Source organism: Melanotaenia boesemani, chromosome 16, assembly GCF_017639745.1.
Source record: "Melanotaenia boesemani isolate fMelBoe1 chromosome 16, fMelBoe1.pri, whole genome shotgun sequence".
NCBI lineage: Eukaryota > Metazoa > Chordata > Actinopteri > Atheriniformes > Melanotaeniidae > Melanotaenia > Melanotaenia boesemani.
Window position 1 is genome coordinate 17,960,388 of NC_055697.1, and position 14,806 is coordinate 17,975,193.

General features: G+C 38.7%; 2 protein-coding genes across 2 annotated transcripts; both read left to right on the top strand.

Moving 5' to 3' along the window:
- The first annotated feature begins 457 nt into the window (after positions 1-457).
- On the top strand, positions 458-4,136 carry lrit1a (leucine-rich repeat, immunoglobulin-like and transmembrane domains 1a). Its single transcript, XM_042010792.1, has 4 exons — positions 458-579; positions 998-1,458; positions 2,422-2,727; positions 3,070-4,136. Exons 1-4 carry the CDS (start codon positions 458-460, stop codon positions 4,134-4,136), a joined length of 1,956 nt encoding a protein of 651 aa, XP_041866726.1.
- Positions 4,137-6,174: 2,038 nt separating this feature from the next.
- lrit2 (leucine-rich repeat, immunoglobulin-like and transmembrane domains 2) lies at positions 6,175-9,297 on the top strand. Its single transcript, XM_042011177.1, has 3 exons — positions 6,175-6,284; positions 6,472-7,262; positions 8,480-9,297. Exons 1-3 carry the CDS (start codon positions 6,175-6,177, stop codon positions 9,295-9,297), a joined length of 1,719 nt encoding a protein of 572 aa, XP_041867111.1.
- The last annotated feature ends 5,509 nt before the right edge of the window (positions 9,298-14,806 follow it).

The window sequence follows — 14,806 nt, forward strand, 5'->3', positions numbered from 1 at the left end:
CTTTGATTCAGGGGCCACCTTGTGGTACAACAAGTGCTGTTCTCTTACAGCTTAAGAGTCATGGCAGGGCTGAAATGAACATGCAACATTTCAGAGAGAGAAAGAGAGGGAGAGAAAGAGAAAGAGAGAGAGGGGAAAAACATCACAGTGGATTATGACCATTTCGGAAGTGTTTTTCTGTGATAATAAATAGGCACGTCTCTGCGCAGCCTATCGGAATCCGGGATGCAATACGCATCCAAATGAAACGAACGCCAGTCCTTTCACTAATCCTTGTCTATCCTTTTTATCTCGGGACTCATAGCAGTCTGATCACTATGGGACAGCGAAGTGGTGGGACAAAGCCATGCAGATGAGATCCTTGTAAATGAGAGAAACAAAAGTAAGTCTCTTTGACTTCAGCGGCTGCAGACTGGGCGCATGTAGGCAAACTGCGTATGCGTAAAAGTGGGCCAAAATGTTCTTCGTCCTGCTCCTGGGGCTCTGCGTGGCCACAGGTGAACTTTTCTCTCGAGTGAGCTCATGCCCTTCACAGTGCAGCTGTTTTTACCACAACCTAAGTGATGGATCGAAGGCCAGGTAAGGAGAATGTCCAAAACAAATCATTTATGTCGAAAAGTGTTTGTGCACACTGGAGCATCTTTTTAGACGATCCAGTCTTCTCACATGGCGACAGATGTTTGTATGGAGGTGAGCACGTGTACAAACGATAATTCAGAAAGTGCATGTCGATCCAATTTTATTTAATGCAGGATTATCTCTCAAAGGCACTTTCAGCCTTCCCATCTGCCTTTTATGTGTTTGGATGGACTAGAAAATATTTTTGTCATCCACAGAACATGTACTTGTGATCAAACTTATATTTGGTGTCTTTCTCAGAACATTTTAGACTGTTTTTCTTCCCAACTATTTAAGTTCAATTGTGTAAAACATCCCATAAAGCTTGCTCAGATGTTGGGTAATGATTGGAAGGTGAACTTCTATGTCCCTCTTTCAGGAGTGTGATATGCAATGATCCCGAGATAACTCTTGTGCCTGTTGGGCTTCCTGTTGACACATCCAAGTTGCGGATTGAGAAGACATCTATCCAGCTGATACCAAGTGAAGCCTTCAACTACCTCTCCAGTTTGGAATTCTTGTGGATGTCTTTCAACACTTTGTCCGCCTTGAGCCCGGACAGTTTCCGGGGACTATTCAACCTGGAAGAGCTTCGTCTGGATGGGAATGCCCTCACCGCCTTTCCCTGGGAATCTCTCATGGATATGCCCAGTCTCAGACTTCTCGATTTGCACAACAACCAGCTAACCTCGCTGCCCGCGGAAGCCACCACTTACATAAAAAACCTGACCTACCTGGATCTGTCCAGCAACAGCCTACTGACCCTGCCGACAGAGGTGTTGTCCACCTGGCTGGCTGCTAAGCCCACACAAGGACCAGAGAGCTCCAAGATGATACTTGGTAAGGGGCACTGCACATCATGTAAAGTGTCAGTTTATGACATCCCAAACACACTGACGTCACAATTCTCTTTGGACTCTTGTACATAAAGGAAAGTTTGCTGATAAATTTCATGGACAGCTGTTGGACAAAATGTTAAGTAAAGCATCATCAGATGACTGTAACTGTGATTAGTGAGGGGAAAAAAAACTAGTTTAGATTGAGGAGTGGTATGTATAACCATTCAGAATAGCCTAATCTTCTTAAGACCGAGCTAACACATAGATGTCTCCATTTAGCATTGATAGGCAGTGTGTCTACATTAAATACATGTTTTATAATATACTTTAAAGCAGATATAATTTTTGAGAAATACTTAAAAAGCTATATAAATCTTATTGTGGAAAATTTCAAGAGATTTTTAAGAGGGAAAAAAATAATTAACAGAGTCAAATACATTAAAAAAAGTATTGTGGGCCTAATTCTAGAAGTAATATTAGAAAAAACATCAAAATGAAAACTTCTACAACCCTTTGCATAAACTAAATGTCTTTTTTTTTTCTTTTTTGCAAAAATAAGAAAATAAAAGCAACAAACACATAAGCTGTACAATCAGCTGTACTTCGAAGCTGTTAAAAAAATACAAGAAGCAATACTGTAGTTCCACCAGTTTTCTAGTTGAATTTTATTCAGTTTATTGAGTTGTTTTGCCTAAGAACAGGAGGGTGAAGCAAAAACAACATTCATTATTAGACCAGTTTTATAACCTCTGCCTTTAACATCTTCAACATCATCATCATCATCACCATTATCTTCATCATTGCCATAATCATGGCCATGATGTAGTTTATGAATTAAATATCAATCCTCTTACAGGATTAACATCATAACATCCACACCAGCCATCTGCAAGCTTGTCTTTCACTTTGTACACAGCTGGACACTCGTCTTCCTTTTTATCCTCACTTGTACCCTCACTCTCAGGTCTCCATGACAACCCCTGGGTGTGTGACTGTCGGCTCTATGACCTGGTCCAGTTCCAGAAAACCCCTACTTTTTCTGTGGCATTCATTGACACAAGGCTCCGTTGTTCGGCTCCGGAGAGTCTGTCAGGGGTCTTGTTCAGTGATGCAGAGCTCAGGCAGTGTCAGCTCCCACGTATCCACACAGCTGTGGCACGAGTCCGTAGTGCAGTTGGAAACAATGTGCTGCTCCGCTGTGGGACCATTGGAGTCCCTATACCAGACCTGACATGGCGCCGGGCAGATGGACGACCTCTTAATGGAACAGGTGAGTAACCAGTTGTCACGCTCTCTCTGTGTGTTGTGTATAAGATAACATGATTTTGTCCTCTCTGTTGTGCTGCAGTTAATTAAACAGAGAGCTACCACTGGAGTTAGTAAGACTGTAAGTCTGACTGACGGTTGTGGCCATCACAGAGAGTTATGCAACACGATAATGATCAATGCAACATTGTGTAATCTCCTGCTTTGTGTCTATTTGCACATTTATGAACAAGGATAGTTTTCAGATACCAAATCATGCTTTGACGTTGTTGTATTTTTTTTAATTTTCATATTTTTCTTTCAATTATCATGTAACCACCGTTTTCCTCTCTCTTTGTCACCACAGTGCAGCAGGAGACATCTGAGGAGGGAATTACCTGGTCCGTCCTCAGTGTCCCAGCTGTGTCCTTTCAAGATTCAGGGAAATTCATCTGCAAGGCCTCTAACTATGCTGGGAATGCTGAGGCTGTTGTTTCTCTACTTGTCTCTAACTCACCCAAACTAGGGGAGAACCAAACCATGAGTGAAAAGAAGGCCAAAGTCAAGAAACCAAACCAAATGGGCAAAGCTGCCTACCAGGAGAAACTGGTAGCCAGATATGTAGTTCCAACCTCTGCCCCTTCACCCTTGCCCACCATGGATCCTGGCCTTATACCTGGTCTCGGTTCTGATCCTGGACTAGCCAGCTATAGCATGACTGACAGAGCTACCCAAGGGTCTGTCACCTCCTCTAACCCAGATGCCCTACTGGATCTGGAGAAGACAAATCTTAGCAACCTGGCAGCCAACACCTCATCACTGCAGCAGGACCCAGACAGAGTAGTCAGGTCGGTGAAGGTAGTGGGGGACACAGACAATACAATCTCTTTGAACTGGAGAGCCCCTAAAGCCAAGAATACAACAGCCTTTAGTGTGCTGTATGCAGTGTTTGGAGAAAGGGACATGAGAAAGATCAATGTTGGAGCAGGGCAGAACCGTGTAACCATTGATGGGTTAGTGCCAAAGACCAAGTACATTGCCTGTGTATGCGTGAGGGGGCTGATCCCCAAGAAGGAACAGTGTGTAATATTTTCCACTGATGAAGCAGCTAGTGCTACTGGCACCCAGAGACTGATTAATGTGATTGTGATTACTGTGGCCTGTATCATTGCGGTCCCACTCACTGTCATTGTATGCTGTGGGGCATTGAAGAGACGTATCCAAAAGTACTGGGGAAAGAAATCAAAGGACATCCAAGATTCGTATGTGACCTTTGAAACACTGTCCCCAGGCACAAAAGCCAAAGGGCTTGAGGGCGAATATCTTAACAGACAAAATCCCGAGGAGTCCAACAGGCTGCTGTCAGCCCGCTCCAGCCTTGACTCTGAGGCCACAGCTAAGATAGAGGGACAGCCTAATGAGTACTTCTGCTGACGTCATGCTCCAGCTCCGGCTCCTGCTCCACGTCATTTTCCTCGCACTCACTCACATCCACGCTATATTCCAAACCCGAATGCCCATTCACATTACCATCACCGTGCACATATGCACCACCACCCACATCCATATCCCCATCACTACCCGTACTCTTATCCTACGCAACATCCTGACGTCAGTCCCCCTCCAACACGCTCCCATTCACCCACACAATGGGATTCCCCCCCACCTGTCCCTCCTCGCTGGATAATGCCACCAACTCCACCACCGCAGAGAGCCAACTTCTATCAAAGGACCTTTGCACGCTGCACTATAATGGAAATCTCAGTTTAAAGGAATTGGTTAGTTCTAGAAAAATTCCTCTTTTCACAGGTAGAAAGTCAATGGACTGTTGTACACACACCCATCCATTATTAGTAAGACTTGCTTTTATGTGTAAAAGAATGTTTTTATCACTAAGCCTGTAAGAAAACAAAACACTGTCAAAGCATAACAAATTGTAAATTATCTCACATGCATGACCCAGCGAAGAAACCTTTTCAATCCAATCAGACTTAAAGGGAACTCAGTGGTAGATACTCCATTGTTTATATCATATATGTATGTGTATGATTTGTAAATATTTATTGGATAATGTACACTTACATATACAGTTAATTCTGTGCCTCTGTATATATCTGTCATATGTTCACAGAGAAGATATACACATAGGCATGGTTCAAGACTGCTGAATGGAGAGAGGCTGGAGCTGGAGAGAAGTACAGAACGGACCGAACTATGACGCAATGTAAATAGGGTGGAAATGATGCGAAATGAAATGTTAAATGATTTTTATTCCCAGCAATAAGAAACATATTGAAATGTATGTACCCATTTTATGCCACTTAGAAGCACCATCACCTGCATTTTATGTAGATTTGATCATTCCAACCATACCACATATTTGAATATGATAAAATAAACTTTTGTATAAATTTATCCAGTACATTATGGTGTGTGTTTTTACAACTGTACTTCACCTCATCACAGTAGTCAGAGTCAACCAATCAATATATCAATTTGTACCCCGTATAGGTGGTTAATTAGCTAGAGATTTCAAATTATACCCAGATTTCAGATGATATTTTTGACTGTTGTTTCTTGTCTTTTAAGCTTTATAATACATTATAAAGTCCTTTGCAGCACAACTTTTACTAAATATAAGTGTTTTCTCTTATCCTGCAGAGAAAACAGCATAAATGAGATGAGCTTCAATTACAAGTCCATGAATCAGTGTTTTTCTTCCAACCATTTACTAAGAGCTTTTCTGTCATATAAAAGAGGAAATTTAAATCAGAATGATAGAAAATCACTAAGAGCACAGAAGTAAATATAAATATAATCAAAAGCAAGTCTGCTCTCTAAGCTTTGCAGCATCAACTGATCAAAAGTTAACAATTTGTTAAAATATCAGTCAGTTATTGGATTAGATTAACCCAATCATCAGTGAGTCCAGTGATTATTTGGGTTAATCTAATTCTGCTTAAGTAAAATTCTCTATCATTTGTCAGGTCAGTATTACAAAATACAGAGTAATCTAAATGGCTCTAATTCTAAATATTCTAGAAATATGTGTTTCCACAGGTTTAATTACTTTTATTTATTTTCTAGTATCAGCACACCCTTGGGGACTTCTTATTGAAGGTGACACTTTCAAAGCCCTTAATAAAATACCCACAGTGGGATTTGTCTTAATATGGCAACCAAAAAACTCATTGGCCTGCATATCTATATTTATAAAATATTTATTAAATTTAAAACCGTTGCAGCTGTGAGTAGCTGTCTTATCAGGCAGTGGCGTGGACTTTAAAGTATGGTAGATCTTATCTTGTGACACAGTAAAGTGTTAATCATGAGTCTCATTCCCAAGAATTAGATGTCACTGTTCCTGCACAGAATGTCACAGGATTAAGCTTAATAGGCTTCTGTCGTCTGCCGAGCTGGACATGTCTTGAAGACGAATGTAACCCCTTAAATTAAGGAACTTCATCAGACTATGGACATAATTTGTTACCTGCTAGTTGTAATTGTGTTGAACAGTCAATCTTCAGAGAGTTATGCCCAATGTTTACACGGATGCAGCTGTTTAGATGATCGTCATGGAAGGTAAGACTTAATTTCATGTTGTCCGATCTTCAGCATGAGGTTGGTATTTTCAACCTTTTCACCTTTGTTATACTGATGTTTGCCAATCTAATTCTAAAATACCACCATATTTTCATCAAGCATATGATGGATAATATGATATGTTGACATATAATTAACTTGCTTATCTTACATACTTTAACCTTAGATCACTCATATGTATGGAGGAAAGCGCTTTTGGAGCCATACCAGAGAACCTTCCACATGATATGACCAAGATACGAATAGAAAAGTCTCATTTCACTGAAATTCCCAAAGGAGCTTTCAAAAAAACATCCTCTTTGGAGAATTTGTGGTTGAACTTCAACGATATAACAGTAATAAACTCAAAAGGTTTGGAGGGTTTGAGAAACTTGACAGAGCTCCGATTGCAAGGAAACAAGCTGCGTTCAGTACCATGGACAGCGTTCGAGGACACACCGGCCCTCAAGATCCTGGACCTAAAACACAACCAGCTGGACGTCCTACCGGAACATGCCTTAAAATTTTTGCCAGGTCTGACATACTTAGATTTATCCTTCAACCGGCTTACGGTCATATCGAAGGAGGTCTTCCAAAACTGGCCTTTCTACCAAAAGCTACAGAGCACGGAGGAGCGGGAGGCGACTGTGTCCGAGGCGAACGTCGTGCTAGCGCTACACGACAACGCCTGGCTCTGCGATTGCCGCCTGAAGGGCTTCGTGGAGTTCATAATGTCATTAAGCCCCCCGATCATTCTGATGAACTCTTACTTGACCTGCTCAGGGCCGGACTTTAGGGCTGGAAAGTTCTTCCACGAGATAGAACTACAGGCGTGTGTGAAGCCCGTCGTCAGCACCCCGTCAGCAAACATGAGCCTGCCGCAGGGTTCAAACCTCACCCTGCGCTGCGTCGCCAAAGCAAGGCCAGACCCTGACGTGTGGTGGACATATGGTCTGAAGATAATCAGAGGATTTCGTGGTAAGAGTGTACTGTCCGTGGTGCGTCATATGCAGCAGCTTCGATGATAAATTGTGATGAATTAAAACACTTTAATTACAGGGTTCTGCAAAGCCTTGTTGAAATGAGGACACTACCTTTGGATATTAGATAGTCCATAATCACCACAGCATCAGTATTTGTTAGAACAGTTGGTCTGATGCAGGTCACTGTGTCATTAAGTTAGTCTCCTTTTACTGGGCCTCCTGCTGTAGAGCATGTCTTCGAACAAACAAACAAACAAACAAACAAACAAACAAACAAACAAACAAACAAACAAACAAACAAACAAACAAACAAACATAAACTAAGAAGAAACTGTATTTGTGCTTATCACAGTTATTTCTCACAGTCCCCTTTTTTTTTTTACCAACGATAAGAAATAAAATAGTCCGTAGTCAACCTATGGAACTATTAATGACTAATTCCAGCTACTCAAACTTCTTATTTTACTGCCCAATAACTAATCTTAAGGGCTAAACTGATGGATTTTTATTTAGCTGTTTCTTTGACAAAATAAATAAAGGAAACAACATTCCCAGTATTCATGTCTATGTTTCATGTTAATATTAAATCAGTTTTAAATTAAGCATATCATCACTTACAAGCAAATGGGCCACGAAACTATTATTCAAATGATAAAATGTTTCAGTGGATGACTAATTTAATATGTATATAGAAGCGACAACAATTTTCTACTTTCTGTGTCTTTGGTTACGGTGTCTCTATTTACTTTTTGTGACATTTTTGAGAAAATAAAAACAAGGATTTGCTCACAACCCTAACATATAATATGTTGCTAAGGGTGTAAATATATAAGACTTAGCATTGTAATTTTTTTGTGTATGATGTCAGGCTAATTTGTATTTTATGAGTGGAACAATATTTTAATAATCTACTAAAACAATTATTCCAAAATACAGCGGTTAAGAGATATTTAAAGTGTAGACTTTCATCGCATCAGTCATGTGGGAAACTTAATTTAATTTCATTTTTGCAAAGTTCCTCCATTTTCAAAACTTTATTCATAATTGGCTGATGAGCAGCAAGCATGGTGTCTTACTTTATTATTCCATGACAAAATAAGGATATAATATAAATATAATATATTATTATTATATACCATCAAATTAAATTAAAGTTACTGTCTGAGTAAGGGTTTTGTGTAATAACCCTGTATGCCCTTGTTGTCCTCCCAGAATCTCAAGAAAGAGTTGCCGAGGATACTATCAGATCCCTCCTGGTGATCCCCTCTCTCCATGTAGCTGATCGTGGTGTCTACACCTGCACTGCAGTCAACTTCATAGGAAACTCCTCAGTCAGTATCTTCCTAGAAGTCCACTCTCCTGACAGCTCCCAGTCACCCCACCTCCCACGCTTTCCAGCTGGATTGGGTGCTGGTGATGAAAATGTCTTCATTGACATCCGCATTGCCAAACAGACAGTGCGTGGTATCTCTATTGAGTGGTTCGCTGCCCTAGACCATCCCTCTGAATCATGGTTCACCATTCACTTTGGTCAAGCAAATGCTGAAAAAAAAGAAACAATCTACATCGGACCTGGGATTAACTCTTACTCCATTTCTGATTTAATGCCTGCTACCAAATATGAAATTTGCGTGACCCTCAAGAACCAGACACCACGCCCAGGCCAGTGCATCGTGTTTGTGACAGGAAGTGACATTACTGAGATGGAGCAGAGGGAAAAGCTTATTCATATAGTGGTCATAGTTTTAGCCATGGTGCTAGCAGTTCCCATAGGTATGTATGCCTGCACCACTGACACTAGATGTACCTGTCTGGAAGTTATCATGAAGTCCTGGAAGAACCGACAAAGAGAAAGCAGCTCATCAGGAGGGGAGCATGAGAGGCAGGGCACCTTTGACAGTCTGCAGGCCGCCAGCGATGAAGGTCTGGTCAATAAAGATTCCAGTGAAGACAGGAAGGTGAGGAGGAGGTCAGATGACAGACTGTATAAGAACAAAACTGATAACAGACTCACAGCTGAACTATATTGAATTGGTATTTGTTAAATGATCACAGTTCACATAACACCCACTTTCTAACAGAAACCATCTCATTTATAAACAAGTATTTCTGGAAAATACTTAAACTTAATCAGAGTTTTATATATACCACTGAAGTAGAAAAAGAGACCCCAAATAAACAAATGAGGCATAGATTATTTATTTATTGGGGCAATGACCAAATTTACAAGTAGCAAAAGGAATATTTCCGGATTATTCCTTTTACTATTTTCTAGTAGAATGACATGTGTGCACCATGTGTGTTCCACCTAAACTCAGAATTTAGAATTCCCAGTTTGAAAAAGTTGATCTCTGACACGAAAAGTTGGAAGAACCTCACAAGTCCCAACCTCAACATGCAACATGTCTGTTTGTTGCATAAAAGAGTTGGTTTATCAGCTCTTTTGTCTCCTCTTAATCAAAATAAGCTAATTTTTTGTCTTACTTACACAGCCCGGTTCTCTCTATCTACTTGCAGGACCTGTGTAAAAATCTGCTAATCTTTTCAGTTACATGTCTTTAGAAGAAAAAAAAACATAAAAAATTTTTCGCAAGCTTTCAACGTCAATATTCAGAGAAGACTCAACATTACCTGCCTTGGTTTTAATCTGATGTCTCCCTCTGTTCTAGGCCGGGGAGGTTGTTGAAAAGATGTGAATGATGACCATTATATCAAGATTTGAACCCGTGTAAAATATGTGCAGATGTTTGTGTTTTAATGTTGATTACTTCTTATTTTGAATGTGTACCTTATATGGAGCCTTTACTGGTGGTTAAAGATGAAGAGAGGTCTGCTTCTGTTTTTATTTTATTTATTTTTTCAGAAATAGGCTTTTACTTTTCGTCCACTGTAATTATGTGTTAATATTCAAGTAATTTGCTTGTACTTATTGTTTTCACTGTTTTTACAGAACAGCTAATAATTAAGCCATTACATACATACCCAAACACTTTAATGAACGTATCTAAAGTGGTTTTTTAATTAAATCTCCTACCAGTTTAAAGTAATACAGTCTGTACTTTTGTTGTTTAATAAGCTGGAAGTGTATCACTTACTAGACAATTTCACCTGAATACACAATACATAATATTATAATTCTTCATGAAATCCTGCATTCATGTGTTTTGTACTTTGTGTATTTATACTTTGTATTTTGTCCTTGTAGAAGTTCTTTTAAAGCTGTATTATAATGTTTCTAAAATTATAGAGTTTATAAGCTAATGCAACCAAAGTTTGAATAAAATTTGTTGATGAACTTTGTGTTGCTTGTGTGTGTGTTTTATCTATTTATTTATTAGAAACTATGTATCAATAAATGTGAGACAAGGAAAGGACGATGATGGACACCTTTTACCAAATTAAATGTCATTCAAATGATTTTACAAGTACTTGAAAAAAGCATGAATTTAAGAGTTAAATTAAACAGCACTAAGCTAATAGAGTAGATCAGATCACTATATGATAATGAGAAGAATGTATGTTATAAAAAGTACAGGAATATAAATAAAACATCCTGCTTAATCCTAGTCCTGTCATTGTCCTGAGGCCGTCATTACTTCCACTGTCGGCATCGCTGGTTTATGAATGTTCGGAGACACGTTTCCACCAATCTGCCCCAGGACAGCTGTGGTTACACATGTAGCTTACTACCACCAAGTGTGATGGAATAATGAATTCACTGTTAAGTGCTTTAGGTGCCTTGAAAAAGCACTAAATAAAATCTAAGCCACACCTAGACTCTTCTGTTACAAAGTGGAAGAGTCCAGGTGTTTGATAGGCTTGTCTGCAGTCCAGATCATTTACCAAATATGTCATAAATTTATAAAATGTAATGCAAGAAACTAGAATCCCACATCATTCAAGAATGGTACAAAATTCCTCACCTGAATGTCCAAAAACTGGCCTCAATATGAGGCTTATGGACTGTTGTTAGAAGAAGAGGGATGATACACCGTGGTACGGCTCTATCCCAGCTTTTTCTTCTTTTTTGTTGTTTTTTTTCCTTCAACTTCTGTCTTGTCCAATATCATAGCAAGTAGGGTGATGGTCTGGCTGCTGTGTTGAGCCAAAACAAATTTGCTTTGCCAAGAGGGGTCTTATGAATATAAAGCCCCTCTTGATACTTAAGAGTCTCAGTAAACAACAGCAAAGCAGATTTTGTCTGATGTACTCATTCCATTCTTAGATCACTAATGTGGGAAAAAATATTTCGTTCTTAGTTTACAGATAAGCTTCAATAGTCAGAGATGTAAGAATATTTCTACTAAGTTTGAAAGTCTCTGAATAAAAAACAAAATTTAAGGAATGTAGATTTTGTGAAGCTCATGTATTTGATGGCTGAATTGTCTGGAAGCATTTAATGAAGCTTTATATGTGAACTGTGGAATTCAGCATGATTTATATAATCTCTGTTTCAATCTGCATGTGCATCACAATTCTCTGCCTCCCTCTTATACAAACACTACAAAGCAACTAAGCATCACATATGATGCCCTGACTACCCAAGACAGATGGCACACTCGATGTGCTGCAGCCAGTGTCATTGTTCATTTGACATAATACCCAAACACAGGCATCCTCTCTAAAATCTCTATACTTTCCTGCCATCTCTTTATTATCAGATCACACAAGTCCCCTCCTCCATCTCCATTTGTTGTCTCCTGTGATGCAAAAAGATCAGTTTAGCTCTGCTTGTATTCATTTAAGATCAGGATTTCAAACAACTGGCAGATATTGGCAGCTCTTATTTTCTGGAGCACAGATGCATCTACTTTCTTTCTTGCTCATTAGCATATATGTGATTTGCGGTTAGAAGATAAATGCCGCTTTTTGTTATAGTCAAATACTGTTTATAACAGTAGAAAATGAAAATTTAATAAATTCTCTGTTACATCAACACAATTGACCAGAGGACATGCCTTGTATGTTCTCCTTATAATACCATGGTGTTGCTTCAAGCAGGGCTATTATTACAGCACATCAATGCAGCAGCTTTTGATCATTTTTGTGTTTAAATTTGAATATCAGCAGGTAAATAGTTCATGAAAAATAATTTCTTTTCAGAAAAGAAAATATATATATTTTTTTGTTTTTTCAAGCTTAAATGCCATGTTTTTTTTCTTTTTTTTAAACCATGCATGCTGTCTTTTATTCTAAAGCATCACTGCTGTTTGCAACTTTCAACTTTGTAATCCTCTATCAAATAGCTCAGTAATCCTAGCTGCCTCTTACATGGCATAATGCATGATCTTTTGGGCTGCTCCTCATATTTATCTAATTTTACTCCAGAGCATTAACAACCCGCAACATTGGAAAAAAAAAAAAAAAAAAAAAAAGACATACATTTATTTTCCTCAATGACTTTTGGGCCTTTGAAACTAACTACCTTACAAAAAACATCAAATCACAAAATTTTCAAAGAAAATATGCATGTGTAAAAGTACAGTTTTTTTACATTGTGAAAACAAAGCACATTCAGCCTTGCATTATCAAAACCATGTAAAATCCATCCATATCTTTACACATCTTATGAGTCCAAACTAGTTCAGTGCTGCTGGAACTTTGATTTTTAGCCAAGATTCAATATTGCACAGAGATGAACAAGTTGGACTTTGGATTAGAGGGGGGTAATCTGTAAATTGCATGTTTTATGTAACTTTTAAATAGTGAGCATGTTTGGCTGATGTCTACACAAATACCCTGTGTGGTTTGATGTCATGTATTATTTAGCAATACTAAAAACATTGTAGATAAATTATAACAAAATGTTCATTTGCTGAACATCTGTTGGGGTTTCAATAAAAAACAGCACATGTAATAGTTTTGTATAATGCATTCTTCAAATATCTTTATTATTGTATTATAATTAATTATTTGTGTATTTGGGTTCTGGGACCTAACACTAACCTTAACCCAGCTATGCTTGAGTGTTTGAGTCAAAAGCTATCTAACTAATATGATCATTTGTACATCTACATTATCTAAAATTGGCACAAATGATTGACTATACATAACATGTAGTAGTGCCACTTGAGTTTTCATCACATTACCTGGTTAGATTAAGATCTGTGGGCTTTCTTTTTCTTTGGTCTGCTTCATCTTTGCTCCTGCCTTCCATGGATGTGGTTCCAGTTTCTCTCTGTCTTTCTCACACATTTATACCACAGAATACCTTGTTCCTACCCAACAGGGTAGTATGATTTATTTAATTTTGGACACTGATCTAGGCTACATGTGTTTACACTCATGCTTGTACACTTCATGTGTGACTGTTTTTCCCAGTCCGTACAGCCACAACAACACAGGTCGACTGCTATGCTATAGCTTAAAAATATATTTAGTTCCTATTGTTTCAGTTGCTTATTAGCCCGGGTCGGCTCTTAATTCAGCACCAGTATGTCTTTTTATCTGAAGAATTGTTTGCTCTAGTCGGATCATTTGGATTTTTATCCATTTGTGTGCCTTTAGTAGCCTAGACTATCTGTGCTTTGGAGGGAATGACATGCTAGCCTTTAGCCACCTTTGAGTCTTTGACCTGACGTCAGCCACTCTGCACTGTCACTGCCACATGAAGATACCATTCGAAGCTCAGTAGGAAAACTCACCTTGGTCAGTCTGTCAATCTTTATCCTTGCACTCCTTCATCACTCATCTTCCACACTCATCTGTTGGTCTCTCTTTTGCAGTCTTTACACCCCCCAAGCTATTTCTTCACCTCAGCTAGTCAAAACCAGTTGTTTGCTGTGAATAATATATTCCAAGTTTGTAATACATGCTACAGCCATGGTAGTGGATAACAATATTCCATTTTTTTAAGAAAATACAAGTTGCAGAAGGGACAAATGCAAAAGATGTAAAACTGTGTGCTTTTCCATATTGATGCTGTGTTATACTGCTAACTGACACGGTCTATCCTCCATTTGTGGTTTAATGAGGAGGAAGAACTAAAGTAGGACTTCTGCCTTAGTAGAAAAATCCTGCATGGTCCACAGAAGCTCCTGTGAATCTATGCTTTTAAAAGTCATACATTGGAATCTGTGGAAATGGGACTTTTATTGTTGGATTACTTTATGATTGATCCATAGTCCTCAAACGTTTCAGTCAGAAAGTGAGGAATGTGTACAAAACTTATTTCTCTCAATTCACATCTCAAATGTCACTTCATATCTAAGGCAAATTGAAAACAACTATCTCACAAAAAGTGGATCATTTCACACATTCTTCCAGGGAGAAATACTTTTTGCATTTGTTTTCTTGCCATATGTCCATGTCTTGTACCGTAAGCTATGTGTTGAACTATGTTATGTCCTGCTGTGTCTTTAAATTGTTAAAGCGTTATCTGAAATGCTAGTTTTATCCTGAGAGCCAGTATAGCTCTCCCAAAGATATTAACAAGGCTAAAGTTCCAGTTAAAGGTAATCCCATATGATGGTTTTTAAAAAGATTGAATATGTAAGACCTATACATGCTGATGAACATGATGTTATAGAGCAAGATGAC

Excerpts from the sequence above, each read along its gene's own strand:
- lrit1a (XM_042010792.1), top strand. The coding sequence starts at position 458 with ATGTTCTTCGTCCTGCTCCTGGGGCTCTGCGTGGCCACAGGTGAACTT. Across the intron at positions 580-997 it reads AGTGATGGATCGAAGGCCAG|GAGTGTGATATGCAATGATC; the intron begins GTAAGGAGAATG and ends TCCCTCTTTCAG. Across the intron at positions 2,728-3,069 it reads ACGACCTCTTAATGGAACAG|TGCAGCAGGAGACATCTGAG; the intron begins GTGAGTAACCAG and ends TTGTCACCACAG.
- lrit2 (XM_042011177.1), top strand. The coding sequence starts at position 6,175 with ATGGACATAATTTGTTACCTGCTAGTTGTAATTGTGTTGAACAGTCAA. Across the intron at positions 6,285-6,471 it reads TTAGATGATCGTCATGGAAG|ATCACTCATATGTATGGAGG; the intron begins GTAAGACTTAAT and ends CTTTAACCTTAG. Across the intron at positions 7,263-8,479 it reads GATAATCAGAGGATTTCGTG|AATCTCAAGAAAGAGTTGCC; the intron begins GTAAGAGTGTAC and ends TTGTCCTCCCAG.